General features: G+C 42.4%; 1 protein-coding gene across 1 annotated transcript in view; it reads left to right on the forward strand.

The window, feature by feature from the left end:
• Positions 1–27,115, forward strand: part of TCTN2 (tectonic family member 2) — a 29,875-nt gene that overhangs the window by 342 nt on the left and 2,418 nt on the right. The window contains exons 2-15 of the mRNA XM_065904878.1: positions 21–128; positions 553–629; positions 1,908–2,103; positions 4,081–4,181; positions 9,289–9,479; positions 10,553–10,679; positions 11,712–11,853; positions 12,075–12,140; positions 13,603–13,737; positions 13,993–14,070; positions 17,886–17,966; positions 18,621–18,732; positions 22,789–22,895; positions 26,253–26,409. Coding sequence (XP_065760950.1) covers positions 21–128; positions 553–629; positions 1,908–2,103; positions 4,081–4,181; positions 9,289–9,479; positions 10,553–10,679; positions 11,712–11,853; positions 12,075–12,140; positions 13,603–13,737; positions 13,993–14,070; positions 17,886–17,966; positions 18,621–18,732; positions 22,789–22,895; positions 26,253–26,409 — 1,678 coding nt within the window. The remainder of the gene's footprint in view (positions 1–20; positions 129–552; positions 630–1,907; positions 2,104–4,080; positions 4,182–9,288; positions 9,480–10,552; positions 10,680–11,711; positions 11,854–12,074; positions 12,141–13,602; positions 13,738–13,992; positions 14,071–17,885; positions 17,967–18,620; positions 18,733–22,788; positions 22,896–26,252; positions 26,410–27,115) is intronic.

Genomic DNA, 27,115 nt, shown 5'->3' on the forward strand with positions numbered 1-27,115 from the left:
GTCCCTTTCTTCCCGCCTAGTTTTCATTCCTTCTGTCATCCGCATGTCCGGTCCTGTGGTCAGCGCGTCCCTGGTCGGAGGCACCGAGGATGTGACCGTGTCCCTGACTCAGCTGCGGGACGAGATGGGTAAAGAGACTGACCTTTCCTGTGGGGAGGGAAGAGGTTGGGCCAGCTTCAGGCCAGGTGGCGTCCTCTGAGGCCCTTGGCGCTGTCCCCTGCAAAGTCGGGGTGGGGGCTGCTGTGGACCAGAGGACCAACAGACAGGGTGAGTGAAAGAAAGCTTGAAATTGCGAGTTAGCGTTCACTGAGTTATCCCATGTACTTAAATACATCACCTCATTTTCCTAATAAGGACAGTAATGTCTTTTAATTCCGTTTAACAAATGAAGACTTTGAAGTTCAGAGAGGTTGTCACGGGTCGAAAGTCACACAGCTTGTAAAGAGTCCAATCCTAGGCTTGGAGAGGTGTTCCATCCTAGGAAACCTGACTCAAGAGTGCACTACCTTGGTGGCCGGGCAATACTCTCTTGCGTTCTAATCTCTCCTGTAGGTTTATTGCCAGTTCCCACCTGTGGCGAGCTGAACAACGAGACAGGAGACTGGAGTTTGACTGTCACCCCCACTGTGGTAAGGCCAGAGGTGGAAACCTTCTCAGTGGCATCTGCGGAGTCCTACGTCTGGTGCTCCTGCAGTGTTGTTTTCTCTGTCTCTCTTTTTATTGACTGCACCCAGCAGCTTAGAGGGTCTTAGTTCCCTGATCAGGGATTGATTGAACTTGGACCAAGGCAGTGAAAGCGCCGAGTCCTAACCACTGGACCGCCAGGAAACTTCCCCTGCAATGTTCTTTTAATCAGACAAGATAGAACTTAGTGCTTGGAACCACCATGAAACTGTGGCCTATCTGATCCTGTAGGCACTCATCCAGCCCAGAGGTTCTTGGACGAGTTTCAAGTGAGGGAATTCCCTGGTGGTCCCGTGGTTAGAAAAACATGCTGTCACTGCCAAGGGCCCAGGTTCATTCCCAGGTTGGGGAACTAAGATCTCACAAATTGCATGGCACAGACAAAAAGAAAAAAATGCTGTGAGCTCTCTAAAATTGTGTATAAAGTTATGTGTGTGTGCATTTTTTTCTGATGAGAGGCTTGCTATCTTCTGTCAGATTATCAAATAAACCTGTGACTCAAACGAGCTTCATGAATTGCTGGTCTCACCCAACTCTGGGCTTATATTTAAGGATACTCAAGCCTGGAGAGATGAAATATTTTCCACTTAATAGATATTTCATTGAGTGCCTAGTATCTGCAAAACATCAACTCTGGACATAAAAGAGACAGACAGACTTTGCTTGCACCCCAGGAACCAGGGCCTGTTCCATGGACTTTTATTTGTGTGTATTTAATCTTCTGCTGGTAGGATAATAAAGGTGCCAGACAAATACCTTTATCAAACCTGTGTTCAGCTTTCTCTAAACAGCCAAAGGGCTTTCCAGGTGGCTCAGTGGTAAAGAATCTGCCTGCCAATGCAGGAGACCTGGACTCAGTCCCTGGGTTGGGAAGATCCCCCAGAGAAGGAAATGGCAACCCACTCCAGTATTTTTGCCTGGAGAATCCCGTGGACAGAGAATCCTGCCGGGCTATGGTCCATAGAGTCACAAAAGTCGGACACAACTAGTGACCAAACAACAAGCAGCCACAACTTGCTTGTATGTTCAGCTGAGGAATAGGAATCAGGGCTTGTGTACTACTATAGGTTTATGGGGTAAAATTGAGCAGAAGGATGTCATCCTTGGGTCCAGTTTGCCTTTTGCAAAATGAATGGAGTCAGATTGAGCTTACTTAACCTTATATGTTCTTATAGATGCCGTTTTGAGTCACCATAAAAAGTACAGCAGTATTTTCCTTTCAGAATTCGTTGGAAGTGACTGTGAGGTTGAAGAGGGATCTGCAATCATGTTCCTCTAATGAGACAGATCCCTTCCTGGAGGCCCCGTGTATTGTCCAAGCTCTTCTTGTTTCAGCCTTTCATAATACATCCTGTTTGGCACATCTGCTCATTCATGTGGAAATTTATGCCAACTCTTCTCTGGGCCAAAATGCATCAGGCAAGTAAAGTCTCCGACCATCAAAAGTTCACTGCAGACGTTTGATTGTAAGTGTGTGCCATGCAGTTTGTATGCTTTACTCGTGAGTCTGTCTTGCTTTCCTAAACTTATTTTTCTTTTGTTAATTTTCTTATTTTAAAAGTTTCCAGGGAATTCCCTGGTGGTCCAGTGATTTAGGGTTCCTCACTTTGAATTCAAGGGGCATGGGTTCGATCCCTGGTCAGGGAATTAAGATCCCGTAAGCCACACAGCATGGCCAAAAAAGAAAACTGACAGGAGGGCTTCATAGTAGCTATACCACTCAGAGCAGCAACCTTTTTTTCTTTTAAAAATTATGCTTAAATATAGTTAGGTAATATTTCAGAATGTCCTTATACAAATAGCCAAACTTAGGAAAATTAGAGTCTGTATATACTGGTATTTATGAGGTGTCCACTCTGACCCCATGAAGGTATGAAAAATTTTGCACCCAGTCAGACAGAGATCAGAACAAGAAAAAGGATGGAAGGACAGCCAGGAGGTAAGCGGTATGCTCGGTAGCAAGGAAGCTAGCCAACAATGTGGGAGGCATATAGATAGATTCGCAAATATCTATCTATATATCACATAGTAAAACCCTATTCTAAAGTGCCTTGCTTATGTCTTATGGATTTGATTATACTGAGGGTCAAACCCTTACCCTTGTGACATGGTCTCTTATTGGGACTTTCTTGTTCTTGATACCACTGACATACTAGGGTTCTACTATATTATAGCATAGAATGTGTAATAGTTGTTCTTTAGAAGTGTCAGTTATCCTGTCATTGAAGTTGGCTGATACATAGAGTTTACGCAAATAGTCACATACATAGCTTTCCAACTGTTAGTCTCTGGATTCCAAATTAGGAGGCTAAAATGTAATATAGTATATTCCTTTTCCAATCAGTGTGAAAATTACTAACTTCCCCCACACTGGAACCAAAATCAGGATGTGAAAATTTGCATTCACAGTGTGATGGGACTTGAGGTTGAGTGTGTAACTGAGGTTGAGTGTGTTAAATGAGATCTTGTGGTCAGATGGCTTCCAGATAAACTGAAATGTCACCGTGGCTTCAGATTTTTTTTTTTTAATTGTGGTATAGTTCCTTTACAAGACTGTACAGCAAAGTGAATTAGCTATTTGTATAGATACAACCCCTTTCTCTTGGGTCTCCCTTCCCACTCGTCTGGTCACCCCAGAGCCCTGAGCTTATCTCCCTGTGCCTAATAGCAGGTTCACGCTGGCTATCAGTTTTACATGTGGCAGTCACATACCCACTCCCATCTCCCAATTCCCCCACCCTTCACGTCCACACATTTGTTCCCTTCGTCTTAGTCTCTGTTTCTGCCCTGAAAATAGGTTCATCTGTATCATTTTTCTAATTTCTACATACATGCGTTCATATACAATATTTGTTTTTCTCTTTATGACTTACTTCACTCTATGACAGACTCTCGGTCCATCCACGTTACTGCAAATGACCCCATTTTGTTCTTTTTATGTTTGAATAATATTTCATTGTCTATATGTACCATGTCTTCTTTATTCATCTGTCAATGGACATTTAGGTCATGGCTTCAGGTTTATCTGTTAAAAGAGGTAATGAATTTGGAGGAGTAAATGCTTACAATCAGTCTGTGTTATGAAAGGAGTTGTGCAGTGTATTGAAAAATCAGTGCATTGCATTTGTCTTAACTTGCAAATCTTAGTGACTTGATCATCTTCAAGATAACTGTGACTTCTTCAGTTTGTATAACTAGGACATTCTCTTCTATTTGGGTTTTTGCTGGAGGAATAGATACAGGCCTCAGTAGATATAGCCCATCTCAGGGATACCTTGATGTGGAATACAGGTAATGGTGATTTGTAATACAACTCAACTTTCTTGAGTGTCTAAAATGTGGCCATGTCTCATCAGTGTTTCACAGCTGAACTTCTCTGTTGTTTGTACTTTTCAGAAAATGTGACTGTCATTCCTAACCAGGTGTATCAGCCCCTTGGTCCTTGCCCGTGCAATTTGACTGCGGGGGCCTGTGACATTCGCTGTTGCTGTGACCAGGTATGGTCTTTCTGATTACTGGGTGCAAAAGCTGTGGTACCTGATAGCATGTGGAGGGCACCAGCAGTTCCCCATCAACAACTTTTTAGTGCGTGGTCTTTCAAAAGCTGAGATTGTATGTCATGTTTTCCTGTTGAGTATTTTCTTATCTAGCCTTTTCAGCCTAGTTTATGGACAAAGGACTTTCCAGGTGACAATAGTGGTAAAGAATCCACCTGCCAGTGCAGGAGATGCAAGGGACACTGGCTCAGTCCCTGGATTGGGAAGATCCCCTGGCATAGGAAATGGCAACCCACTCCAGTATTCTTGCCCGGAAAATTCCATGGACAGAGGAGCCTGGTGGGCTACAGTCCATGGAGCTGCAGAGAGTCGGACACAACCGAGTGACTAAGCAGCATTTATGGACCAAAATAATGTGTCTGTTTGGATAAAGTCCTGATTGTGACGATACTGAGGGGATGATTTTAATGTCTTACTTAGGAAGCCTTTAAGAAAATATAAAAGGGAGAGGAAAATAGATGTTTTCAGTGATTTTTTTTTTTTTTAGTAAATGTATAGGATTGTATAACCATCGCAATAATCTAATTTGAGGATGTTTCCAACACCCCCGGAAAGAAGCCATATGTCCATTTGCAGTCACTCTCATTCATGCCCATCATCCCCAGGCTGTTTTTTGTTTGTTTGTTGTCACTAGAAATTAAGTATATTTGTTTATCTGGGCATAGTTGATTTGCAAATTATGTAAATTTCAGGTGTATAACATAGTTACAATTTTTAAACGTTATACTTCATTTATAGTTATTATTATAAAATATTGGCTATATTCCTTGTGCTGTACAATAATATACCCTTGCGGCTTATTTTATATGTAGTAGTTTGTGCCTCCTCATCCCCTACACCTGTGCTGCCCCTGCCCCCATCCCTCTCCCCAGTGGTGACCACTAGTTTGTTCTCTGTATCTGTGGGCCTGCTTCTTTTCTGTTATTTTCAGTAGTTTGTTTTCCCAGGTCACTATTAATCTACATTCTGTGTCTGTTGATTTATCTCTTCTGGACATTGCATATAAATGGAATCCTTCAGTCTGTATTTGTGTCTGGCTTTTTTTTTTTTTTTTTTTTAATATTTATTTGTTCCCCTGTGCCAGGTCTTGGTTGCCTCATGTGGGGTCTAGTTCCCTAAACAGGGATTGGCCCAGGGCCTCTGCACTGGGAGCCTGGAGTCTTAGCCGCTGGACCACCAAGGAAGCCCTGTGTCTGGCTTCTCTTTCCTGGCATCATGCTTTCAAGGGTGACCTGTGCTGTGGCCTATGTTAGTGCTCATTCCTTTTTATGGCCAAGTCATCTTCTGTTGTGTGGATATATTACAGAGGGCTTAACCATTGATCAAGTGAGGACATTTAGATTGTTTTCACTTCTTGGCTACTATGAAGAATGCTTCTATGAATACCTGTATACAAGTTTTTGTTTGGATGTGGTTTCCATTTCCCTTGGTTATGTTACCTAGGCATGGAATTGCTTTGTCACATGGTAACTGCATCTTTAACCTTTTAGGGAACTGTTTTTCTTCTTTTTGGCTGAGCCACATAGCTTGTGGGATCTTAGTTCCCTGACTGGGGATTGAACCTGTGTCCTTGGCAATGAAAACAAGTCCTAACCCCTGGACTGCCAGGGAATTCCCTTGAGGAACTGTTTTTTAAAGTAGCTACATCATTTCACATTCCCATTAGCACTGTACAAGGGTTGTAATTTTCCATGATGTCACCAACAATGGCTGTAATAATCTTGATTACAGCCTTTCTTGAGGGTGTGAAGTGGCATTTCATTGTGATTTTGATCCGTATTTCTCTAGTGACAAATGATGTTGAACATCTTTTGAAAGGCTTATTGAATGTTTATATGTCTTTGAAGAAATGTCTGTTGAGACCCTTTGCCAGGTATTTAATTAGGTTGTCTTTTTGTTGTTTAATTTTGTTGTTAGATTGTCTTTTTGTTGTTCAAGTTCACTATGCACTTTGAATTCTAGTCCCTTATCAGATATATGCTATGCCAAAAACTCCTATTTGTCTAGGAAGTCCATTTTTCAGTTGGTGTTCTTTGAAGCCCAAAAGTTTTAATTTGATCAAGCCCAGTTTATCAATTTCTTTCTTCCATTTTGTGATATAATTGACACAGCCACTGTACAAGTTTAAGGTTTAAAGTATGGTTATTTGATTTACATACATCATGAAGTGGTATCACAATAAGTGACACTTATTCACTCCAGCATTCTTGCTGGGAAAATCCCATGGACAGAGGAGCCTGGCGGGCCAAAGTCCGTGGGGTCACAGAGAGTCAGGCATGACTGAGTGACTGTACATATGCTCATGCGTTCTAGAATCCAATACAGACCCATTTAGACATGTGTATGTAAGCCTGTGTTGTAGATGAGGAACCTTCATTCCTGTTATAGTTTACAGAGTACATGGTTTAAAATAGATTTCTAGAATTTAAACATATTTTTAAGTCAATTTGGAGAGGACTCAGTTTTCTGAAAAACAAAACGCATTTTTTTCTCTCTTGACCTTGAACTCTGGTTTTCCAGTTCATTTACCATTTTGAGGAATGTGGCCTATACACACTGCTATATTTAAAAAGGATAACCAACAAGGACCTACTGTATAGCACAGGCAACTCTGCTCAATGTTATGTGACAGCCTGGATAGGAGGGGAGTTTGGGGAGATTGGATACATATTTATGTATGGCTGAGCCCCTTTAGATCAAATTGCCAATATCCGCTGGATCATCGAAAAAGCAAGAGAGTTCCAGATAAACATCTATTTCTGCTTTATTGACTATACCAAAGCCTTCGACTGTGTGGATCACAATAATCTGTGGAAAATTCTGAAAGAGATGGGAATACCAGACCATCTGACCTGCCTCTTGAGAAACCTGTATGCAGGTCAGGAAGTAACAGTTAGAACTGGACATGGAACAACAGACTGGTTCCAAACAGGAAAAGGAGTATGTCAAGGCTGTATATTGTCACCCTGCTTATTCAACTTATATGCAGAGTACATCATGAGAAATGCTCGGCTGGAAGAAGCTCAAACTGGAATCAAGATTGCCGGGAGAAATATCAATAACCTCAGATATGCAGATGACACCACCCTTATGGCAGAGAGTGAAGAGGAACTGAAAAGCCTCTTGATGAAAGTGAAAGAGGAGAGTGAAAAAGTTGCCTTAAAGCTCAACATACAGAAAACTAAGATCATGGCATCTGGTCCCATCACCTTATGGGAGATAGATGGGTAAACAGTGAAAACAGTGTCAGACTTTATATTTTGGGGCTCCAAAATCACTACAGATGGTGACTGCAGCCATGAGGTTAAAAGACGCTTACTCCTTGGAAGGAAAGTTATGACCAACCTAGATAGCATATTAAAAAGCAGAGACATTACTTTGCCAACAAAGGTCCGCCTGGTCAAGGCTATGGTTTTTCCAGTGGTCATGTATGGATGTGAGAGTTGGACTGTGAAGAAAGCTGAGCGCCGAAAAATTGTTGCTTTTGAACTGTGATGTTGGAGAAAACTCTTGAGAGTCCCTTGGACTGCAAGGAGATCCAACCAGTCCATCCTAAAGGAGATCAGTCCTGGGTGTTCGTTGGAAGGATTGATGCTAAAGCTGAAACTCCAGTACTTTGGCCACCTCATGCGAAGAGCTGACTCATTGGAAAAGACCCTAATGCTGAGAGGGGTTGGGGGCAGGAGGAGAAGGGGCCAACAGAGGATGAGATGGCTGGATGGCATCACTGACTCGACGGACATGAGTTTGAGTAAACTCTGGGAGTTGGTGATGGACAGGGAGGCCTGGCATGCTGTGATTCATGGGGTCGCAAAGAGTCAGACACGACTGAGCGACTGAACTGGACTGAACTGATATACATATATCCCCTCTTTTTTGGATTTCCTCCCCATTTAGGTCACCAGAGAGTATTGAGTAGAGTTCCCTGTGCTGTACACAGGTTCTCATTACTTTTCCATTTTATCCATAGTCTCAACAGTGTGTATGTCAGTCCTGATGTCCCAGTTCATCCCGCCTCCCCTTTTCTCCATTGGTGTGCATACGTGTGTTCTCTACCTCTGTGTCTGTCTCTAGTTCTTTGCAAATAGGTTCATCTGGGTCTTCTTTCTACATTCTACATATGTGCGTTAATATACGATATTTGTTTTCTCTTTCTGACTGACTTCACTGTGCATAACAGGCTTTGCTGCTGCTGCTGCTGCTAAGTCACTTCAGTCGTGTCTGACTCTGTGCCACCCCATAGATGGCAGCCCACCAGGCTCCCCCATCCCTGGGATTCTCCAGGCAAGAACACTCTAGTGGGTTGCCATTTCCTTCTCCAATGCATGAAAGTGAAAAGTGAAAGTGAAGCCTCTCAGTCGTGCCCGACTCTTAGCGACCCCATGGACTGCAGCCTACCAGGCTCCTCCATCCATGGGATTTCCCAGGCAAGAGTACTGGAGTGGGTTGCCATTGCCTTCTCCATAACAGGTCCATCCAAATAAAGTAACTTCTTGATGATACCAATTGGGTCGTGATATAACAAGAATGATTCAAGGATTCTTCTGGAATATGGACTGTCTGCCCTCTCTCTCCATGTCCTTAGATTTCTCTGGACTAGGAATTTGGACGCTGCTGCTGTTGAGTGGCTAAGTTGTGTCCGACTCTTTTGCGACCCCATGGACTGTAGCCCGCCAGCTCCTCTGTCCATGGGATTTCCCAGGCAAGAATACTGGAGTGAGTGGTGATGCCAGTTGAAAATTCTCCACCTGTGGTCTATTTCATATTATCTTTTCTTTTTCTTATCTTATCTGTAGGCATATCTTAGGTCCCCAGTTAAGATGTAAATTCTGTGAAGGTTCGAAGTTCCTGACTTGGAGCCTCGTAGGGAGCTGACTTGCTGTGAGTGCAAACACTCTCAGCCTGGGAGCCAGCTGCTTGTTCCCTGCTTCCTCTACGATGTCCTGCTGGCCTCCAGCAGCGAGTGCATCATGCTGGCCAGGAGATCCTGACGGCGGGCAGAGGTGGGATTTAATCTTCTCTGTGCTCCTCTACATCTTCTTTCCAGGAATGCTCATCAGATTTAACAGCACTGTTCAGGGAGTCCTGTTTCCCTGGTGTTTTTGGAGGAGATGTTAATCCTCCCTTTGATCAGCTTTGCTCCATGCAGATGGCACGTGGAGTCCCCGACTGGTTTCCATTCCTGTGTGTGCAGTTCGCCAACTCACCCTTCCTCGGGTACTTCTACCATGGTTCCATGTAAGTGTCCAAAGGGCTGCCGGGGAGAGGGGTGCACACCCAGGTGGCCCTGGAATGTGGCCATGTCCTCCTGGGGACCTCTCCAGACGCTCCATGCTTCAACTCCTCCATTCTAGATTCAATTCTAGGTTTCACATAGTAAGTTTATTTTGTGTTAAGTATTTGAAAGAACTGGTGGTTGTTCAGTTGCTAAGTTGTGTCCACCTCTTTGCAACCCTATGAACTGTAACAGGCCAGGCTTCCCTGTCCTTTACTATCTCCCAGAGTTTGCTCAAACTCATGTCCATTGAGTTGATGATGCTGTCCAGCCACCTGATCCTCTATCACTCCCTTCTTCTGCCCTCAATCTTTCCCAGCATCAGGATCTTTTCCAGTAAGTCTGCTCTTTGCCTCAGGTGGCCAAAGTACTGGAGCTTTAGCTTCAGCAGCAGTCCTTCCAATGAATATTCAGGGTTGGTTTCCTTTAGGATTGACTGGTTTGATCTCCTTGCAGTCCAAGGGACTCTCAAGAGTCTTTTCCAGTACCACAGTTCTAAAGCATCAATTCTTCTGTGCTTTGCCTTATTTATGGACCAGCTCTCACATCCATCCATGACTACTGAAAAAACCATAGCTTTGACTATAGGGACCTTTGTTGGCAAAGTCACGTCTCTAGGTTTGTCGGATCAAGTGTCGGATCAAGGAGCAAGTGTCTTTTAATTTCATGGCTACAGTCACCATCCACAGTGATTTTGGAGCCCTCACTGAAAAGAAATTAATTGATACCACAAATGGTTAATAGTGACTCTCTGGGTTGGGGGAAAGAGTGGTGGGCTCATGGGGGACTTTAACTTTCTGTCTTTTACGTATCTGTCTTGTAGACTTTTTTTTTCTTGTTGATGTTTTAAAGCAACTTTATTATTAGCATTGAAGTAAAACTCATGGAACATAAATTAACCATTAACTACTTTAAAATGCACAGTTCAGTGGCATTCAGTACAAATATTATTTTGATAGTTAAAAAAGCCGAGAAAAAATTTAAAAGAAGAATTGCTTTTAGCATGTTACTGATGGTCTCTCTCATCGATTTGCAGTTCCTCTGGACATCAAGTTTCCTTTGACATGTATTTGCATACTGATCTAAAAGACTTTTCAGACTTTGGTTACAAACAAGGAGACCCCGTTATGACAGTAGATAAGGCATATTTTACTATTCCTCAGGTAATCCTTTCAGTTTTAATATGCTAGAGGTTTTTTCTCACTTTCCCCTTCCTTTTATTAATTTAACTCATGTTATTCTAAACAACAAAAATCTCTTCCTGAGTTATGTATTTTTCTCCTGCAGATTTTTCAGGCACTCAGCCATGTAAGATCTCTGGATTGTGTTTTCTTCTTTTGATAGTCACTCTTAAATCAATATGTCTTTGCTAAATCTCAGAGTGAACTTACTAAATAAAACTAAAAGACTGTCTAGAAATTTCCCTGGAAGTAGCTATCATTTCTCACTTGTACTAGTTTAACAGCCAATTTCTAGTAAGCCATAAATACTTAAAAAAAATTTTTTTTAATTGAAGTATATTTGGCTTATGGTGTTGTGTTAATTAAATATTTAATAGAATTTTGAAAAGTATTTTAAGACTCGAGTTTTATGTGAAATCTTAACTTTATTAAGTTCAAAATTATGAGGAAAAAGTATTTATGGGAAGAAGACATGGGAGGCTAAACTGTTTCTTTTTACTATCCATATGAGTCCATTCTTATGGCTTTAACAAAAATGGCATTTGTAATGAGGGAGAGAAAAATGAAGTTGAGGGAGCTCCCTGGCAGTCTGGTGGTTAGGACTCTGCTTCCACCGCAGGGGACGCGGGTTCCCTCCCTGGCCGGGGAAACTAAGATCCTGTATGCTGCCTGGAATGGCCAAAAAGTTAAAAAAAGAAAAAAAAACACAGCAGAAAAGAAACTGAAGGTGAATGTAATCATATTTCTGCAAAGTAAATGATGCAGAGCAGGGAATTTTCCTTAGCAACTGTACTTACTGTGACCCTGCAGCCAGTGGCTTCCAGAGTTTGATTAGCAAGTCAAGTAGATGCTCTGCTAAAGTCAGTTAACTCGTGAATGCCCTAGCCGTTGTTGGAGCTAACCCAGCAGTAGAAGCAGGCTGCAGAAAGGATGCTTTTCCAAGACACTGATCCTTTTTTTATGATCGGAAAGGCAGTCATAAATCTGTCGGCATTCCCCCACCCCGGCCCTCAGGTGTCCCTGGCTGGGCAGTGCGTGCACAACGCTCCTGTGGCCTTCCTGCAGAATTTTGATGTTCAGTGCGTTACTAGCCTGGAGGAGTACCTAGAACGAGACAGAATTACCAGTGTAAAGATAAAAAATGGTGCTATGGGAGGTAAGTTACGTCCATTTGAGCATGGACCTTAGATGCCAATTAGATGCCAAGAATAGTGGGTTGTTTGATGGTGTTTGGGGAGTGGAGGGGAGCTGAGTAGTTGGCATCCAGGGCAGGCATAGGCACTGTATTTGTTTGGCAAACTTTAATTTTCGTAGGTAAATGTGAGTATGTGAGGTTCATGTACTCCTATGGAAGTTCATTTATGTATGTTTTTTCAGGCATAGTTACACCAAAAGTAATCTATGAGGAAGCAACTGACTTAGACAGATTCATCACCAATACAGGTATTTTAATGTTATACTTTTATACCATTTCTATGGGAATATGTATCATTTCTCACAAGGAATATATACACACAGTAAGTCCCTATATACTAACCTTCAAGTTTCAAACTTCGCAAGATGCAGACACATGTTCCACCACCATCAGGCCTGAGTGAAAGTTCATCTTGTCCTTCTTCTCCTATTGCTGACGATCCTATAGCTCTACCATCTCCCAGCTCCCCTCCCTCCTCTCCTCTTCACTCGATGCCCGCCCCTGTATGCCAGCTCTGATACTGTACTTTTCAAGGTCCTATACTGAAGGGTTAGAAATGTGTTCTTCACTTTTTGTGTTTGTTTTTAATATATTATTTGTGTGAAAACTATTATTAACCTATCACAGTACAGTACTATAGAGCCAATTGCGTCAGTTGGGTACCTGGGCTAACCATGTTGGACTCATGAACATGCTCTTGGGATGGAACTGTTCGTATGCAGGAGACTTACTGTAGTCCCAGAGTAGAACACATTTTCATTAAGAATTTTAGGAGATTTGTAGTTGTTAGAGAAATATCCCACTAGCATTTTGCTTGTTCCTGGTTCCGCCTTGACTTACTGTGGAGTAACATCTGTGACCTTGAACCCAATCCTTCTCAGTCCTGGATTATGTGGGTTCCAGGGTTCCTCCTTGTTCTCTGGATGTGTGGGCTTTTTCTTAAGTGTTTTTCAGAGAGTTAAAGGGTTCTTTAGGACCCAGCATTTTCACTTCTTGCTTGCTTTTCTTTTTCCAGTCATTAAACTCTGTGATTGTAATGCAGCCAACTAAAGTACATAGAATTTGGCCAATATTACCAGGACTTTTGTTTTTCCATGAAGGACAGTACTTGTGTTTCTTTTCAATGTGTTATAATTCTCGGAACTTGTTCTTTCCTTCCATTAGCTATTAGTACAATATAGTAGTGAACTAGACACCAGGCCCCTGCTCTTAAAGAGCTGACATTCTGTAATCTTTCCTGGGTACCAGGGATGCTGAAATAAGAGGAGAGGGACAGGGACTTTCCTGATGGTCCAGTGGTTAAGACTCCATGCTCCCAGTGCAGGGGGCCCAGATTTGATCCTTGGTCAGGGGACTGTGACCAACTTGGTCAGTTCCCATGCCACAACTAAGATCCAAAGCAGCCAAATAAATGAATAAATAAAAAGTAAATATTTTTTTAAAAAGGGAAGGGATGGAGCTCACTCAGGTTATTGGGATGGTGTGGAAAGAGAGGTAGCTAATGCTGACTTGGGTGGAGATCTGAGGGTGGCTTCTTGGGTAGGCGATGACCCTGCTGTGTAAGGGAATTGGGTCTGCAGGGCAGGGATGGGGGTGAGGGATGGCCACCCAGGCAGAGAGAACTGCCAATAATAGACTTGAACCCAAGGAAGGTCTTTAATTTTTTTATTTTTAGGTCTTTAATTTATGAAAGTACTCTCTTATTTCCAGAAACACTTTTAAGTACTGGACCTGCCCCCAGGAACGTGAACGTGGAAGAACATTATATTTTCAGGTGGAATAATAATACAATCAGTGAAATAAACGTCAGAATTATTAAGGCAGAAATTAATGCCCAGCAGAAAGGTAACTTTCTGAAGGGCTGCGAGAATGCTTTTAATTTAAAGTGTTTTTTTTCTTTCTTTCTTCACGATTCTCATGATTATAACAGATAAACTAAATCAGACCTGTTTTTCTTATTTGTGTTTATGATTTAATCAGAAAACAGTGGGTTTTTTTTTTTTTTGCATGTTGAAATGCAATTATAAGGTAAAGAAAACAACACTATGGTGGATAATTTCTTAGCGAATTGGTGACATTATATTTTTATTTTATTTCTAGGAATCATGACACAGAGATTTACGGTGAAATTTTTAAGCTATAACAGTGGTAATGAACAAGAATGGTCTGGAAACCCAGGTGAGACAATGCGTATCGATCACTGATCTTACAAACACATTTTAGTTCGACACTCCTGTGCTATAATGATGATTGTAAATAATTGTTTCCTATTTTAGTTTGTGACTCTAACCTTTCTCTTTTTCTTTTGTGACACTGTATTCTTTTCCTGCTAACAGCTTAATTTTTTTTTATAGTCACAGTTGTAAGGCTAAAACAGTCTTTCTCTTTAGCTACTGGTCTTTTTTAAAATAAAATAATTTATTTGATTGATGTATAGTTGATTTACAGTGTTGTGTTAGTTTCAGATATACAGCACAGTGACCCAGTTATACACACGTGTATATACACCTCCTCGTATTCCTTCCCACTATGGTCTATCACAAGACACTGAATACAGATCTCTGTGATACACAGTAGGTCCCCCCTGTTTATCTGTTTTATGTATATATTTGTATCTCCTAATCTCAAACTCCTAATTCCTCCCTCCCTCCCTCTTTTCTTTTTTTTTTTTTGGTGGGGGAGCAGGGAGACTGTGCTCCACCACCTCTGAGGTCCTCATTCCCTGATGAGGGATTGAACCTGGGCTTTAGCAGTGAGAGTGTGGAGTCCTAAAGTTGATCGCCAGGGAACTCCCATACTATTCTTCAACATGCAGTAATTAATCATGAAGGAACAACTTTTTTTTAACTTTTAGGGAATTCCCTTACTATTCTTCAACACGCAGTAATTAATCATGAAGGAGCAACATTTTTAAACTTTTTAGTAACTTTTTGCTTTGCATGATCTTCAATATTTATGTATACTGATTTAATTATACACAATCCTTTATATATATATACATATTTTTTTTTTTCTTTTAAATAGGATTTTAATGTTAGAGTTTATTGTTGGCTTTTAAGAGCAGACTCCTGGTTAAGTCAAGGCGCTGTATAGAAGTTGTGTAGAATCAGTATGGAAGTTCGATGTTGCTTTTCCTACGCAGTGATTTTGAAGAAATGAAGTAGTTCCAGTGTGATTTTTCTTTATTTTCTAAACGGCATGCCTATGACTGCCTAAGGCATGCCTCTATGTATTTATTGGTTACTACAGTATTTTGAGAAGTGTTTGGGACATTTCTTTAAATTATGTACAACCCAAAATGTTGGTGTTTTGTATGGATCACAAGTGCAGCATTCCTTAATTATTTGTTCCAAGTCACAATTGTTATTTAAAGAATGACGTAGGTACTGCATGAAAACATTATTACCTTTTTCTCTTAGTTTATATAAACTCCAAGGTAACTGGGAAGGAGGGGGCGTGGGGAAGAGACCAGGCTCCTGAAATTTAAGAATTTTCATGTCACTGACTTAATTTGACAAGATTTCTGAGAAAACCTCTCAGAATATATGGGAAATGTTGATGCTCTCATCAGAAAAGAATACATCAAGAGCCAGAACCAATCAGGCAGAGGCACAGCTTGTATGTAGAGAGACGCTGTCTCTCTAGTACTTTCTGAGGCTGGACGGGGTTTTTGGAGGACTACCTGACATGTGCACTGTCCTCAGGGACTCTCTTATTTGGAGTGACAGCACCTAGTCACAGGAAAAACAGTGAACGACCCAAGATAAGTAATAAATGAGGTCAGTTACTAGGGTCGGTTACTCCAGGATTCAGAGGAGTAGAATGTTGACCATTCACCCAGACTGCATCACGAAGGAACAGTGTTGAGTGTCCAGCACGTGCTAGGTTTTGTTTTTTAAAGAATATTTATTTATTTATCTGGGTGTATTGTGTTGATATGTGGGATCTAGTTTCCCTGAGGCGTGTGGGATCCCGACCAGGGATCAAACCCAAGTTCCCTGCGTTGGAAGGCAGATTCTTAACCACTGGACCACCAGGAAAGTCCGCATGCCAGGTTTTGTTCCTAGGCTGGAGGAAAAGCACCGAGCAAGTCAGAACCCTGTCCTGGGTGTGTTTCCACTCTGGACTGCGTGGAGGAGACTGTGCCTTGAGAAGCAGATAATTGGAAAGGGTGCTGGGGATAGGAATAACCTGGGGGAAGCCAAGGAGGCCGACATGAGCATGAAGTGTACTCTGGCAGAATTAGACCCATGGCCAGAGGGGAGGCCTCTTGTCGGGAAGGGTAGGGCATAATGCTGGAAATGCAAACGCCATGCCGGAACCTTGATGGTATCCCAGTTTATATGAACAAAGTGAAAGTGAAAATCGCTCAGTCGTGTCTGACTCTTTGTGACCCCATGGGCTATACAGTCCATGGAATTCTCCAGGCCAGAATACTGGAGTGGGTAGCCTTTCCCTTCTCCAGAGGATCTTCCCAACCCAGGGATTGAGTCCAGGTCTCCCACATTGCAGGCAGATTCCTTAGCAGCTGAGTCACAAGGGAAACCCAACAATACTGGAGTGGGTAGCCTATCCCTTCTCTAGTGGATTTTCCTGACCCAAGAATCAAACCAGGGTCTCCTGCATTGCATGTAGATTCTTTACCAATTGAGAACAATGCTACTGTAATACACATTTTTGAAAGGGACATAGGAAATATGCATATGAACTGGATATGATATAATATGATTATATGGGGTTATTGTTAATTTTCTTAGGAGAATATTGGCATCATGATGATGTAGGAAAATATCCTTAATTTTGAGAGATGTCTGATGGAGCTTTCATGATGTGAGTGTCATGATGCCTATAATTTATTTTCAAATAGTCCTGCCCCTCTCACCCCAAATATATATGCTTTTATAATAGATAAGACAAATATCTATTATATTTTATATTAATATACATTAATATATTGTTTGTGCTGTTTTTATTGAAATTTGTGTTTTGGTGTTATAAAGCTTCTAAAAATGGGAAATATTTTATCTATCCCGAAGGAAGGATCTTTGGGGTGCACATTAGATATGTTAAGATCAGAAGAGCAGTGGCCCCTGAATGGCTCACAATCTAGCAGTCAGAGGCGCTTTACAAAGGAGAGGAACACTCCGGTAATGAACAGGCCCAGGAGTTCCCTTGGACTTGAGGCGTCCAATTCTAATTTTCTGTACAGGAGATGGCAACCCACTCCAGTATTCTTGCCTGGAGAATTTCCTGACAGAGGAGCCTGGCGGGCTATAGTCCATGGGATCGAAAAGAGTCGGATATGACTGAACGACTAACACTTACTTAAGAATACAGCTAAATATTAACAGTTGTTGACTTTAGGTGGTGGCTGTATGGAGTGAGGTTCATGGTATTTTAACTTTTCTGTGCTTGTGAACTTTTTCACATTACAAACGTGGAAACCATAAGCTGGATTACTAGGAAATGGATGGGTATAGGATCTAAATCAGATCTTGGGGTTGAATTAGTTTACTGGAAAAAGGCTACATGGGAAAGTTACTCTGGTTTTAAGTTTCCTTTATGAGCCCCTGTGATAAGCCGTACTAATCACTCAGTAATTATTCATGACCTGGCCTGCCCAGCAGCTTATTGTTCTCCAAGGTGAGAGGTCTAAGACTGACTCCTGCCTAGTTTTCACTTCTCAGATTTCACTTTAAAAGTGTCTTCAAAAAACCACACTAACATCTGTGTTTTCGAATCTGAAAAAGAGCATGTCTATACACCTGAAACTAGCACAGCATTGTAATCAACTATACCTCGATAAAAAATGAGACAAATGAAAGGAGTGATGTTGATGTCCTTCTCTCGAGGGTATTTTGAAAAAGAACTTTGAGTGCAGATTTCCTTCCGTTGTGGATTTCTTCTTTCTGTTATTTGACGAGCTAGTACCTGTTGCTTTGAAATAAACTAAGAGGGAAAGATGCTCATTCTCCTGTGTTGTGTTTGTCTAGGTTACCAGCTTGGCAAGCCTGTTCGAGCTCTAAGCATCAACGGGACGAATAATGTCACAACCTTACACCTTTGGTATTCTGGTAATCTGATTTGATGATATGACTAGCTCTCTGGTGAGCTAGAGTTGGAAATACTGCCATATTTTAAATCTGATCGAGTAAACAATTACTTTAAAGCCTGATGTTTTTATTTAGCCTGGGGTGGTGGTTTTCCATGCTTCTACAGCTTCCTTTTTGTTTTTCTTTCTTTCAATAAAAAATGTTAACATCGTTATCACTTGAAGTGCTGATTTTCAGTAAGAGAGATTTAAATATGAAAGTGGCTGGAGAGTCCATTGTCATTATTGTCATTGATTAACCCAAGATGGTGCTAATCAGAGACAGGAAAATAGTTTCATTCCAAACTATGGAAAGTCTTTGCTTCAGTGGTTATTACCCACATGTGCCAGAAGGCATTAAATTTCAGGTTCAGAATAAACCCCTCATCCCTGTCCAGGTATTTCGATACAGAAAGACGCCTTTGTTTAGCTTTCAAAGGATTAGAGTAACAATGACCTCATTTCTAGAGAACTGGAAACTATTTCTGCTTATTGTTCTCTGGTTTTTTTTTTTTTTTTTTTTTGGTTGTTTGTTTTTTTAAGAAAAACTTTGGGGTAAATCTTTTACTTACGTTTGTTTTGCAAAAATAGCAAGATATAAAAAAAATAGCAAGAGAATAATCTTTTTATTTTATAGCTGGAAGGAGTTTGTGTTCAACAGCAACTCTCAAACCCATTTTATTTGGAGAAAATGCACTCTCTGGGTGCCTTTTAGAAGTTGGAATTAATGAAAACTGTACTCAGCTTAGGTGAGTGTCTCACTGATGGATTTATCTACGTTTTGAGTGGTTTGCTTAAATGTAATTCACCGCCCCCCCTCCCACCATGAGTATTAAAGACAGCATGAAAAACTTCAGTCTGAATGAAAACTTACGTGAAAGTGATAGTAAACAGTAGAAACTTCCATGGACTTCCCTGGTGGGCGAGTGGTTAGTAATCCGTCTGCCAATACAGGGGAAACGGATTCGATTCCTGGTCCCGGAAGATCCCACATGCTTCCTCAGGCCACAGCTAGGGAGCCTGTGCTCTGTAACAAGAGAAAGCCCGCATGCAGCAATGAAGACCCAGCACAGCCAAAAAATAAATTAAAGAAAATTTAAAAAACCAAAAAACAGTACAAACTTCCAATACAATTTAGAGTTGATTCAAACATCAGTATAAGTGCAAATAGACATTCTCGGAAGTTTCATCCATATTTATGCAAATTTCTCTGGGAAGTTTGTTCACATCATTGGAAACCCCACATTCCTAGAAAATCAGAGAAAGGGTTGGAGCCAAGTATCATTGGTGATTAACATTTAAAGAATTTTTAAGCTTTGTTACATGATGTATAAAGGATTTCCCATTTTATTATCTGGGTGGAATTTGGAACTTTATGGATACTCATATGCATTCTTTTTTTAATTGATGCAAAATTCACACAACATAATCGTTTTAACAGTTGACTGGCATTTAGTACATTCATAATGTTGTACAACTACCACCTCTGTTTAGTTCCAACATGCTTTTGTCTCTGTGACATGAAACCTATACTTTTTATTTTTTAATGAAAAAAAAATGTATTTATTTGGCTGCAGCAGGTCTTAGTTGCAGCATATGGGGTGTAGTTCCCTAACCAAGGATCGAACTGGGGCCCCTGTGCTGGGAGCTGAGAGCCTTAGCTGCTGAACCACCAAGGACATCCCTGAAACCTGTACCTTTTAGAAGTCACTGTCTATTCCTCCCTCCCCATAGCTCTGGCAACAACCAGTTCACTCTCTGTCTCTATGGTTTTACCTATTCTGAATATTTCATATAAATGCTCTCCTATACTTCGTGAATTTTTATATCTGATTTTTCTCAGCATTCTGTTCTTGAGATTCATCCATGTTTGTAGCCTGTGTCAGTGCTTCATTCTTTTTCGTGACTGAATCATATTCCATTGTAGGGAGATATCTATCTATCTATCTATATATATATGTATATATATATGTGCGACATTTGTTTATTCATTCCTACAGTTCAATTCAGTTCAGTCACTCAGTCATGTCCAACTCTTTGCAACCCCATGAATTGCAGCACGCCAGGCCTCCCTGTCCATCACCACCTCCCAGAGTTTATCCAAACTCATGTCCATCGAGTCGGTGATGCCATCCAACTATCTCATCCTCTGTCGGCCCCTTCTCCTCCTGCCCCCAATCCCTCCCAACATCAGGGTCTTTTCCAATGACTCAGCTCTTCACATGAGGTGGCCAAGTATCCAAAGTATTAGAGTTTCAGCTTCAGCATCAGTCCTTCCAATGAACACCCAGGACTGATCTCCTTTAGGATGGACTGGTTGGATCTCCTTGCAGTCCAAGGGACTCTCGAGAGTCTTCTCCAACACCACAGTTCAAAAGCATCAAATCTTCGGCGCTCAGCTTTCTTCACAGTCCAACTCTCACATCCATACATGACCACTGGAAAAACCATAGCCTTGACTAGACGAACTTTGTTGACAAAGTAATGTCTCTGCTTTTTAATATGCTATCTAGGTTAGTTATAACTTTCCTTCCAAGGAGTAAGTGTCTTTTAATTTCATGGCTTCAATCACCATCTGCAGTGATTTTGGAGCCCCCCCCAAAAAAGTCTTGACACTGCACTGTTTCCCCATCTATTTCCCATGAGGTGATGGGACCAGATGCCATGATCTTAGTTTTCTGACTGTTGAGCTTTAAGCCAACTTTTTCACTCTCCTCTTTCACTTCATCAAGAGACTTCTTAGTTCCTCTTCACTTCCTGCCTTAAGGGTGGTGTCATCTGCATATCTGAGGTTATTGATATTTCTCCGGGCAATCTTGATTCCAGCTTGTGCTTCTTCCAGCCCAGTGTTTCTCATGATATACTTTGCATATAAGTTGAATAAGCAGGGTGACAATATACAGCCTTGATGTACTCCTTTTCCTATTTGGAACCAGTCTGTTGTTCCATGTCCAGTTCTAACTGTTGCTTCCTTATCTGCATATAGGTTTCTCAAGAAGCAGGTCAGGTGGTCTGGTATTTCCATCCCTTTCAGAATTTTCCACAGTTTATTGTGATCCACACAGTCAAAGGCTTTGGTATAGTCAATAAAGCAGAAATAGATGTTTTTCTGGAACTCTCTTGCTTTTTCGATGATCCAGCGGATGTTGGCAATTTGATCTCTGGTTCCTCTGCCTTTTCTAAAAGCAGCTTTAACATCTGGAAGTTCACGGTTCACGTATTGCTGAAGCCTGGCTTGGAGAATTTTGAGCATTACTTTGCTAGTGTGTGAGATGAGTGCAATTGTGCGTTTGTGCATTCCTTAGTTGATGGATATTTGAGGTATTTCCACCTTTTGTGGAATAGTGCTTTGTGAATTGTGTTTTGAACATTCTTGTATCACTTTTTGTTTGAACACTTGTTTTCAGTTCTTCTGGGTGTATACGCAGGAATGGAATGGCTGGATCATCATGTTTAATTTTTTGAGGAACTGCCATATTATTTTCCACAGAGGCTGTACCATTTTGCATTCCCACCAACGATGTAAAAGGGGTCCAGTTTCTGCACATCCTTGCCAACACTTGTTTGTTTTTTTGGCCATGCCATTCTGCAGGGCGGATCTTAGTTCCCTGACCAAGGATTGAACCCTCATCCCCTGCAGTGGAAGCTTGTAGACTTAACCACTGGACTGCCAAGGAATTCCCCCTCGCCAACACTTGTTATTTTCCAGTTTTCTGAATAATAGCCAACCTTGTAGATGTGAGGTGGTATCTTCTTGTGGTTTTGATTGCATATATTGGAGAAAGAAGTAGACTGGCAACCCACTCCAGTATTCTTGCCTGGAGAATTCCATGGACAGAGGAGCCTGGCGGGCTATAGTCTATGGGGTCGCAAAATTTGAGCAACATGGACATGACTGAGCAACGAACACTTTCACTTTCATTCTTACACCCATCTCATCTGAAATATATCCCAAGTGGTGTATTTCTTTGGGGAGCAGGGAAAAGGTGGAGGTGACATTGAGAAGGGAAGAAAAAGTGTGGGAATAAGTTACCCACGGTGGCTCCTGATGGAAGGGTGCAAGGCCTGAGTCAACAGCCAGAGTCTCTCCCTTGTGGTTCAAAAGATTTGTACCTCCAGTGAGGTCACTGGAACAAGAGAGATGCTAAGTTCTAGTTCTTAATCTGAAACCTAATTAGAAAAAATTTGCTTTTGGCTGCACTGGGTCTTTGTTGCTGCGTTTGGGCTTTCTCTAGTTGTGGCGAGCAGGGGTGATTCTTCATTGCAGAGCATAGGCACGAGGCACACAGGCCTCAGTAGTTGTGGCCCACGGGCTTAGTTGCTCCTCGGCATGTAGTATCTTCCCAGAGCAGGGCTTGAACCCTGTCCCTTGCATTAGCAGGTGGATTCTTATCCACTGGACCACCAGAGAAGTCCTCTTCACCTCATTTCATAGCTCAAACTTCTGGCTAATTATTTAGGTTCCTTTTACTATGGGGTCACTCTGGCCCATGAACTTATCCTGGTAACTTGACATGTGATCTACCCACCTATCCACACTCAAGAGGAGCCTGCACGTGATTCTAATGTAAGTTACTAATGTTCTAAGTCTGAAGTGAAAGATTGCTTCCGTATGTCTGTCCTCCGCTTGCTGTATAAGTTCATCTCGGGAAGACCATCCTTGAGGGGTGAGACTCCCAGCCTAGATCCCCTGGCAGTTTTTTTTTTGTTTAGGCATCCAGCAAGCACAACCTGGACACCCTCAGAAAGGACTTCCGGACAAGACCTGCTGGCCAGGAGCTGAGAAATGTCTTCCTCTCTTGCAGGGAGAATGCTGTTGAACTGCTTGATTCATTAGTACAAGCGACTCATGTTGCAATGAGAGGCAACTCCAATTACAACGATCTCAGTGATGGCTGGCTTGAAATAATACGTAAGTCAAAGCTGCACATGTGTAAAAGATGTACCTCGGTTGCTGTGACTATGTAGCATCAGATGTGGCATTAAAGCCTGCCTCAACAGTCGTCTTTCTTTGCTGTGATCCAACAGACATTTGTTTAGAGGTTAGCTCTCCAGGTAGGAGGCTTTTCATGTCTTTTACCTCTTATTCACAATGGCTTTCTTTTTTTTTTTTTAAAAGAGGAAATCTACAGGAAGTTCAAATTGCCCAGTTGTTTGACAAGCTAACGGTCTTTGGAAAAGGAAGTCTTAATGAAGTTTAAGGATTTTCAGTGCGTGTCAGTCTGCATTCCTATTTTTGATTGCCAGCAATGTGGACAGTTGAGAACTGGTTTTATAATTTACAAAAGCAATTTTGTTAACCTAAAATTAGAAAGGTGATAAAAAACATTGTGCTGAGTGAGAGAAGCTAGACACAAAGGAGCACATACCATAGGATTCCATTTATCATGCAGTGTCCAGAAAAGGCAAATCTATAGACACTGAAAGCAGATTAGTGGTTGTCCAAGGCTCAGGCTGTTGGAAGGAAATGAAGGGTGATTGCTGGTGAGTATAGGATTTCTTTTGGGGGGTGATGAAAATGTTCTAAAGTTGAATCTGCTGCTAGTTGCATAACTTTGTGAATGTAATTGAATTGAATTGTACATTTAAATTTAAGTCGGTGAACTATTTGGCATATCAATAAAGCTATTAAAAAAGAAAGAAAGAAATTAAGGTGTAACAGAGCTAATAATTGCAGGGTCACCAAGGCCAGATAAAAAGATTTGACGTTCCAGCCTCTTTGGTCAGAGGCATTTGCTCTGAGTGTTGGGATCAGAGGGGTTTGGTATGTGAAGAGACACACAGGGTTTGGTGTGTGAAGAAGAGATATACCGCAGGGAGTACATGGAACAGACTTAGCCCCGATGAGCCCGATTTCCACCCCAATTACAGAGTGTCCATCTGGTCACTGAGCTGAGGCTCACAGGGGTGGTCTGAGGTCACAGTTTGTTGTGGCAGAGCTGGAGCTAAACCCAGGGTTCCTTCTTCCTCGTCTCTTCCCAGCCAGCAAGTCTGGTAGCGTTGCTCTGATTTCTCGGGGAGTCTGGAATGCACAAGGGGCTTCCCAGGCGGCACTAGTGGTAAAGAACCCACCTGCTAATGCAGGAGACGTAAGAGACTCTGGTTCGATCCCTGGGTGGAGAAGATGCCCTGGAGGAGGGCGCGGCAACCCACTCCAGTACTCTTGCCTGGAGAATCTCATGGACAGAAGAGCCTGGCGGGCTGTAGTCCATGTGTGCGTGCTAAATTGCTTCAGTCACGTTCGACTCTTTGCGACCCCGTGGACTGTAGCCTGCCAACCTCCTCAGTCCATGGGGTTTCAAAGAATCAGACATGACTGAAGTGACTGAGTATGCATGCTTGAGTGTATAAAGACACTTTGAATAGAGAGAGCTTCTTTTCTTCCTCCCATTCCTGGGATTGCCTCTTGGGGCCTGAACAAGCTATCTGACGCTGCAGCATCTGCTTTCTTAAGTCCCCTCCCATCCCTGTGGTTGCTGCTGGGAGTGCAAACCCTCCCCCTGCCCCCGCACACGGAGTCCTGTCTTTACCCTTTCTACACCCTCCGAGGTCACTTCAGCTCGTCAGGCTGGGATTCATACAAAGGACCAACCAGACACATGGCCCTGCTCTTTCACCACCCCTCGTGATTAGGATCTGAATCATTATAACCCCCTCTGTCCTCTCCCCTGGGGGTGGCCAGGGATCACATAATAGGTATGCCTGGCCAAGGTACTGCTGACCACTCTCTGACTCAGGCAGTGGGGTCTGGCCAGCCACGCGGTTTGCCTGTCCCACCTGGGCTCAAGACCCTAAGCCCAGAGTTAGGTCCTCATTTGGAAGTAGAACCCAGGGGTCGGGGCTTGTCAACTCTTTGTTAACCTGTCGGCCAGTGAGGTGGGCCATGGAGGTGCCCGTGGGATGCAGGGAAGGGGTCAATAAAGCACTGGAGAAGTAAAAACCACGGGAAATTTCAAGACAGGAAACCAGAGTTGGGAAGTCAGAGGTGATGGCGTTGTGTTGCCTTCATGGGGAAGACTGTTAGCTTGTATTTCGTGTCTAAGCTGCAAGTCAACCCTGGTCCTCCTTAATAAACAGAAGAGGAACAGTGCTGACCTCATGCATCAAGGAGAAGGAAACTGTTGGTGACAACCTTCCAGATCCCTGAAGGAACAAAGAAATCCCCTCTGGAGTGGCCCTAAGACTTACCATCCACATTCTGTGACTGACCTTGCTGTTTTGTCTCCTCCCACCCCTACAGAGGCCAGTTTTCGAGATGAATGAAAATTCATCTCTTTTCCAGCTTTATCCTCTTCTGTCTGTATTACTGCTATGGCAGCACGCCAAGAAATTGCTTTTGAACTATTTCATCTGTAGTAACTAAAGTTGTTAGTATGGATTCTAAATGTCTTACACAAGCTTTTACTAGAACAGTGACTGCATAGAGTAAGCCTCATGGCGTTTTACTGCAAGTTGGTATTTCTGTTCAAACTCTGGGTGGATGTCAATGAGGAGCTTGGGAACTGAATCGTGATTTATGGTTTTATTAGGTGAGTCAAAGATTTTAAAGTTCCAATGACTGAATTAACATACAAGGCGACACTTTTCTTTAAGTCTTTATTTAAAAAAAAAAAATTATTTGTTTGACTATGCTGGTGTTCTCACTGTGGTGGCTTCTCTTGCTGTGGAGCACGGGCTCTAGGGCGCTCAGGCTGCAGTAGCTACGGCACGTGGGCTGAGTAGCTGCAGCTCCCGGGCTCTGGAGCACAGGCTCAGTAATTGTGGCCCTTGGGCTCAGTTGCTCCGTAGCATGTGGGATCTTCCTGGATCCGGGATTGAACATGCGTCTTCTGCATTGGCAGGCAGATTCTTTATCACTGAGCCACCAGGGAAGCCCAAGGAGACATTTTGAAAACGAAAACTGAAAGTGAAGTTGCTCATTTATGTCCGACTCTTTGCGACCCCATGGACTGTAGCCTACCAGGGTCCTCCGTCCATGGGATTTTCCAGGCAAGAGTGCTGGAATGGGTTGCCATTTCCTTCTCCAGGGGATCTTCCCAACCCAGGGATCGAACCCAGTCTCTCTCTGGCATTGCAGGCAGACGTGTTACCGTTTGAACCGCCAGGGAAACTAAGGGAGGCATATAACTAGAGCCTGTTAGAGATGAAAGACTCAATCCTCTGATTCCTGCCTAATAATATTTCCAATTTGGGGGCTTACATTACAGAACTGTAGGAAAACTGCAACTAAATTCCTCTTTCCAAAATGCACGACTTAACATCTCTCCAGGTGCGGATGCCCTTGATGCAGGCGCAGACCCACCTGACAGCAACGTGAGCGGCATCTGCCTGGATGTTCCCGCGCAGCTGAACATCCGCATCCTCTTCTCGGATGCTGGAGCCGTGGAAGGGATGACTCAGCAGGAGATACTTGGCGTCGAGACTAGGTATGATGGCATCGAGGCTAAGTGTGCTTTAGAGAGAGTCAGTAAAGCTGAGGGTGTGCCGAAAAACCAGGAAATAGTCATTTCGAATCTGATTGCCTTATTTACAAATTGTGATGATTAGCAACATGACTACTTGTATAAATGGAATGTGGATAAACTGGGTTTGTAATGGAAACTCATTCCCACTCACGAGTATTTGTGGGCTATGTAGAAGGGATTCTGCCAGGTATTTCAGGGCTTTCAGAGATGAATAAGGGGCTGCTTAGTGCTAGCATATTTTGAAATTTGTGAATATCAGCACACTGATCAGGGAATATAGAGATTTTGGTGACAAGATAGGTGGGTTCAAATCATGGCTTTTCCAGTATGAGCTGTGTGACCTGGGACAGTTGCTTAACCTCTTCTGAACTGTAGTTTCTTCATCGGTCAGATGGAGATAACACCTTTACATGTCAGAACTCTCACTTTTCAGTGACTGATTCCCAATTGACATAGACTTAAGCAAAAGGAGATTTTATTGGTTCAAATTGTGAAGTTTGTACACAGTTAGTTCATGGTTCCTATGTGGTCAAGGGTCTTTTCCTCTTTATCACTTGGCTCCTCCTTCCTTTGGATGGGCTTCATTCTCAGGGAAGTTTCCTCAAGAGGTGGCAAAGAAGAGCACCAGCAACTTCAGGCTTATATCAGATTAGCAAGTCCAGTGGAA

Source organism: Muntiacus reevesi, chromosome 13 (assembly GCF_963930625.1).
Source record: "Muntiacus reevesi chromosome 13, mMunRee1.1, whole genome shotgun sequence".
In the NCBI taxonomy this organism is placed as follows: domain Eukaryota; kingdom Metazoa; phylum Chordata; class Mammalia; order Artiodactyla; family Cervidae; genus Muntiacus; species Muntiacus reevesi.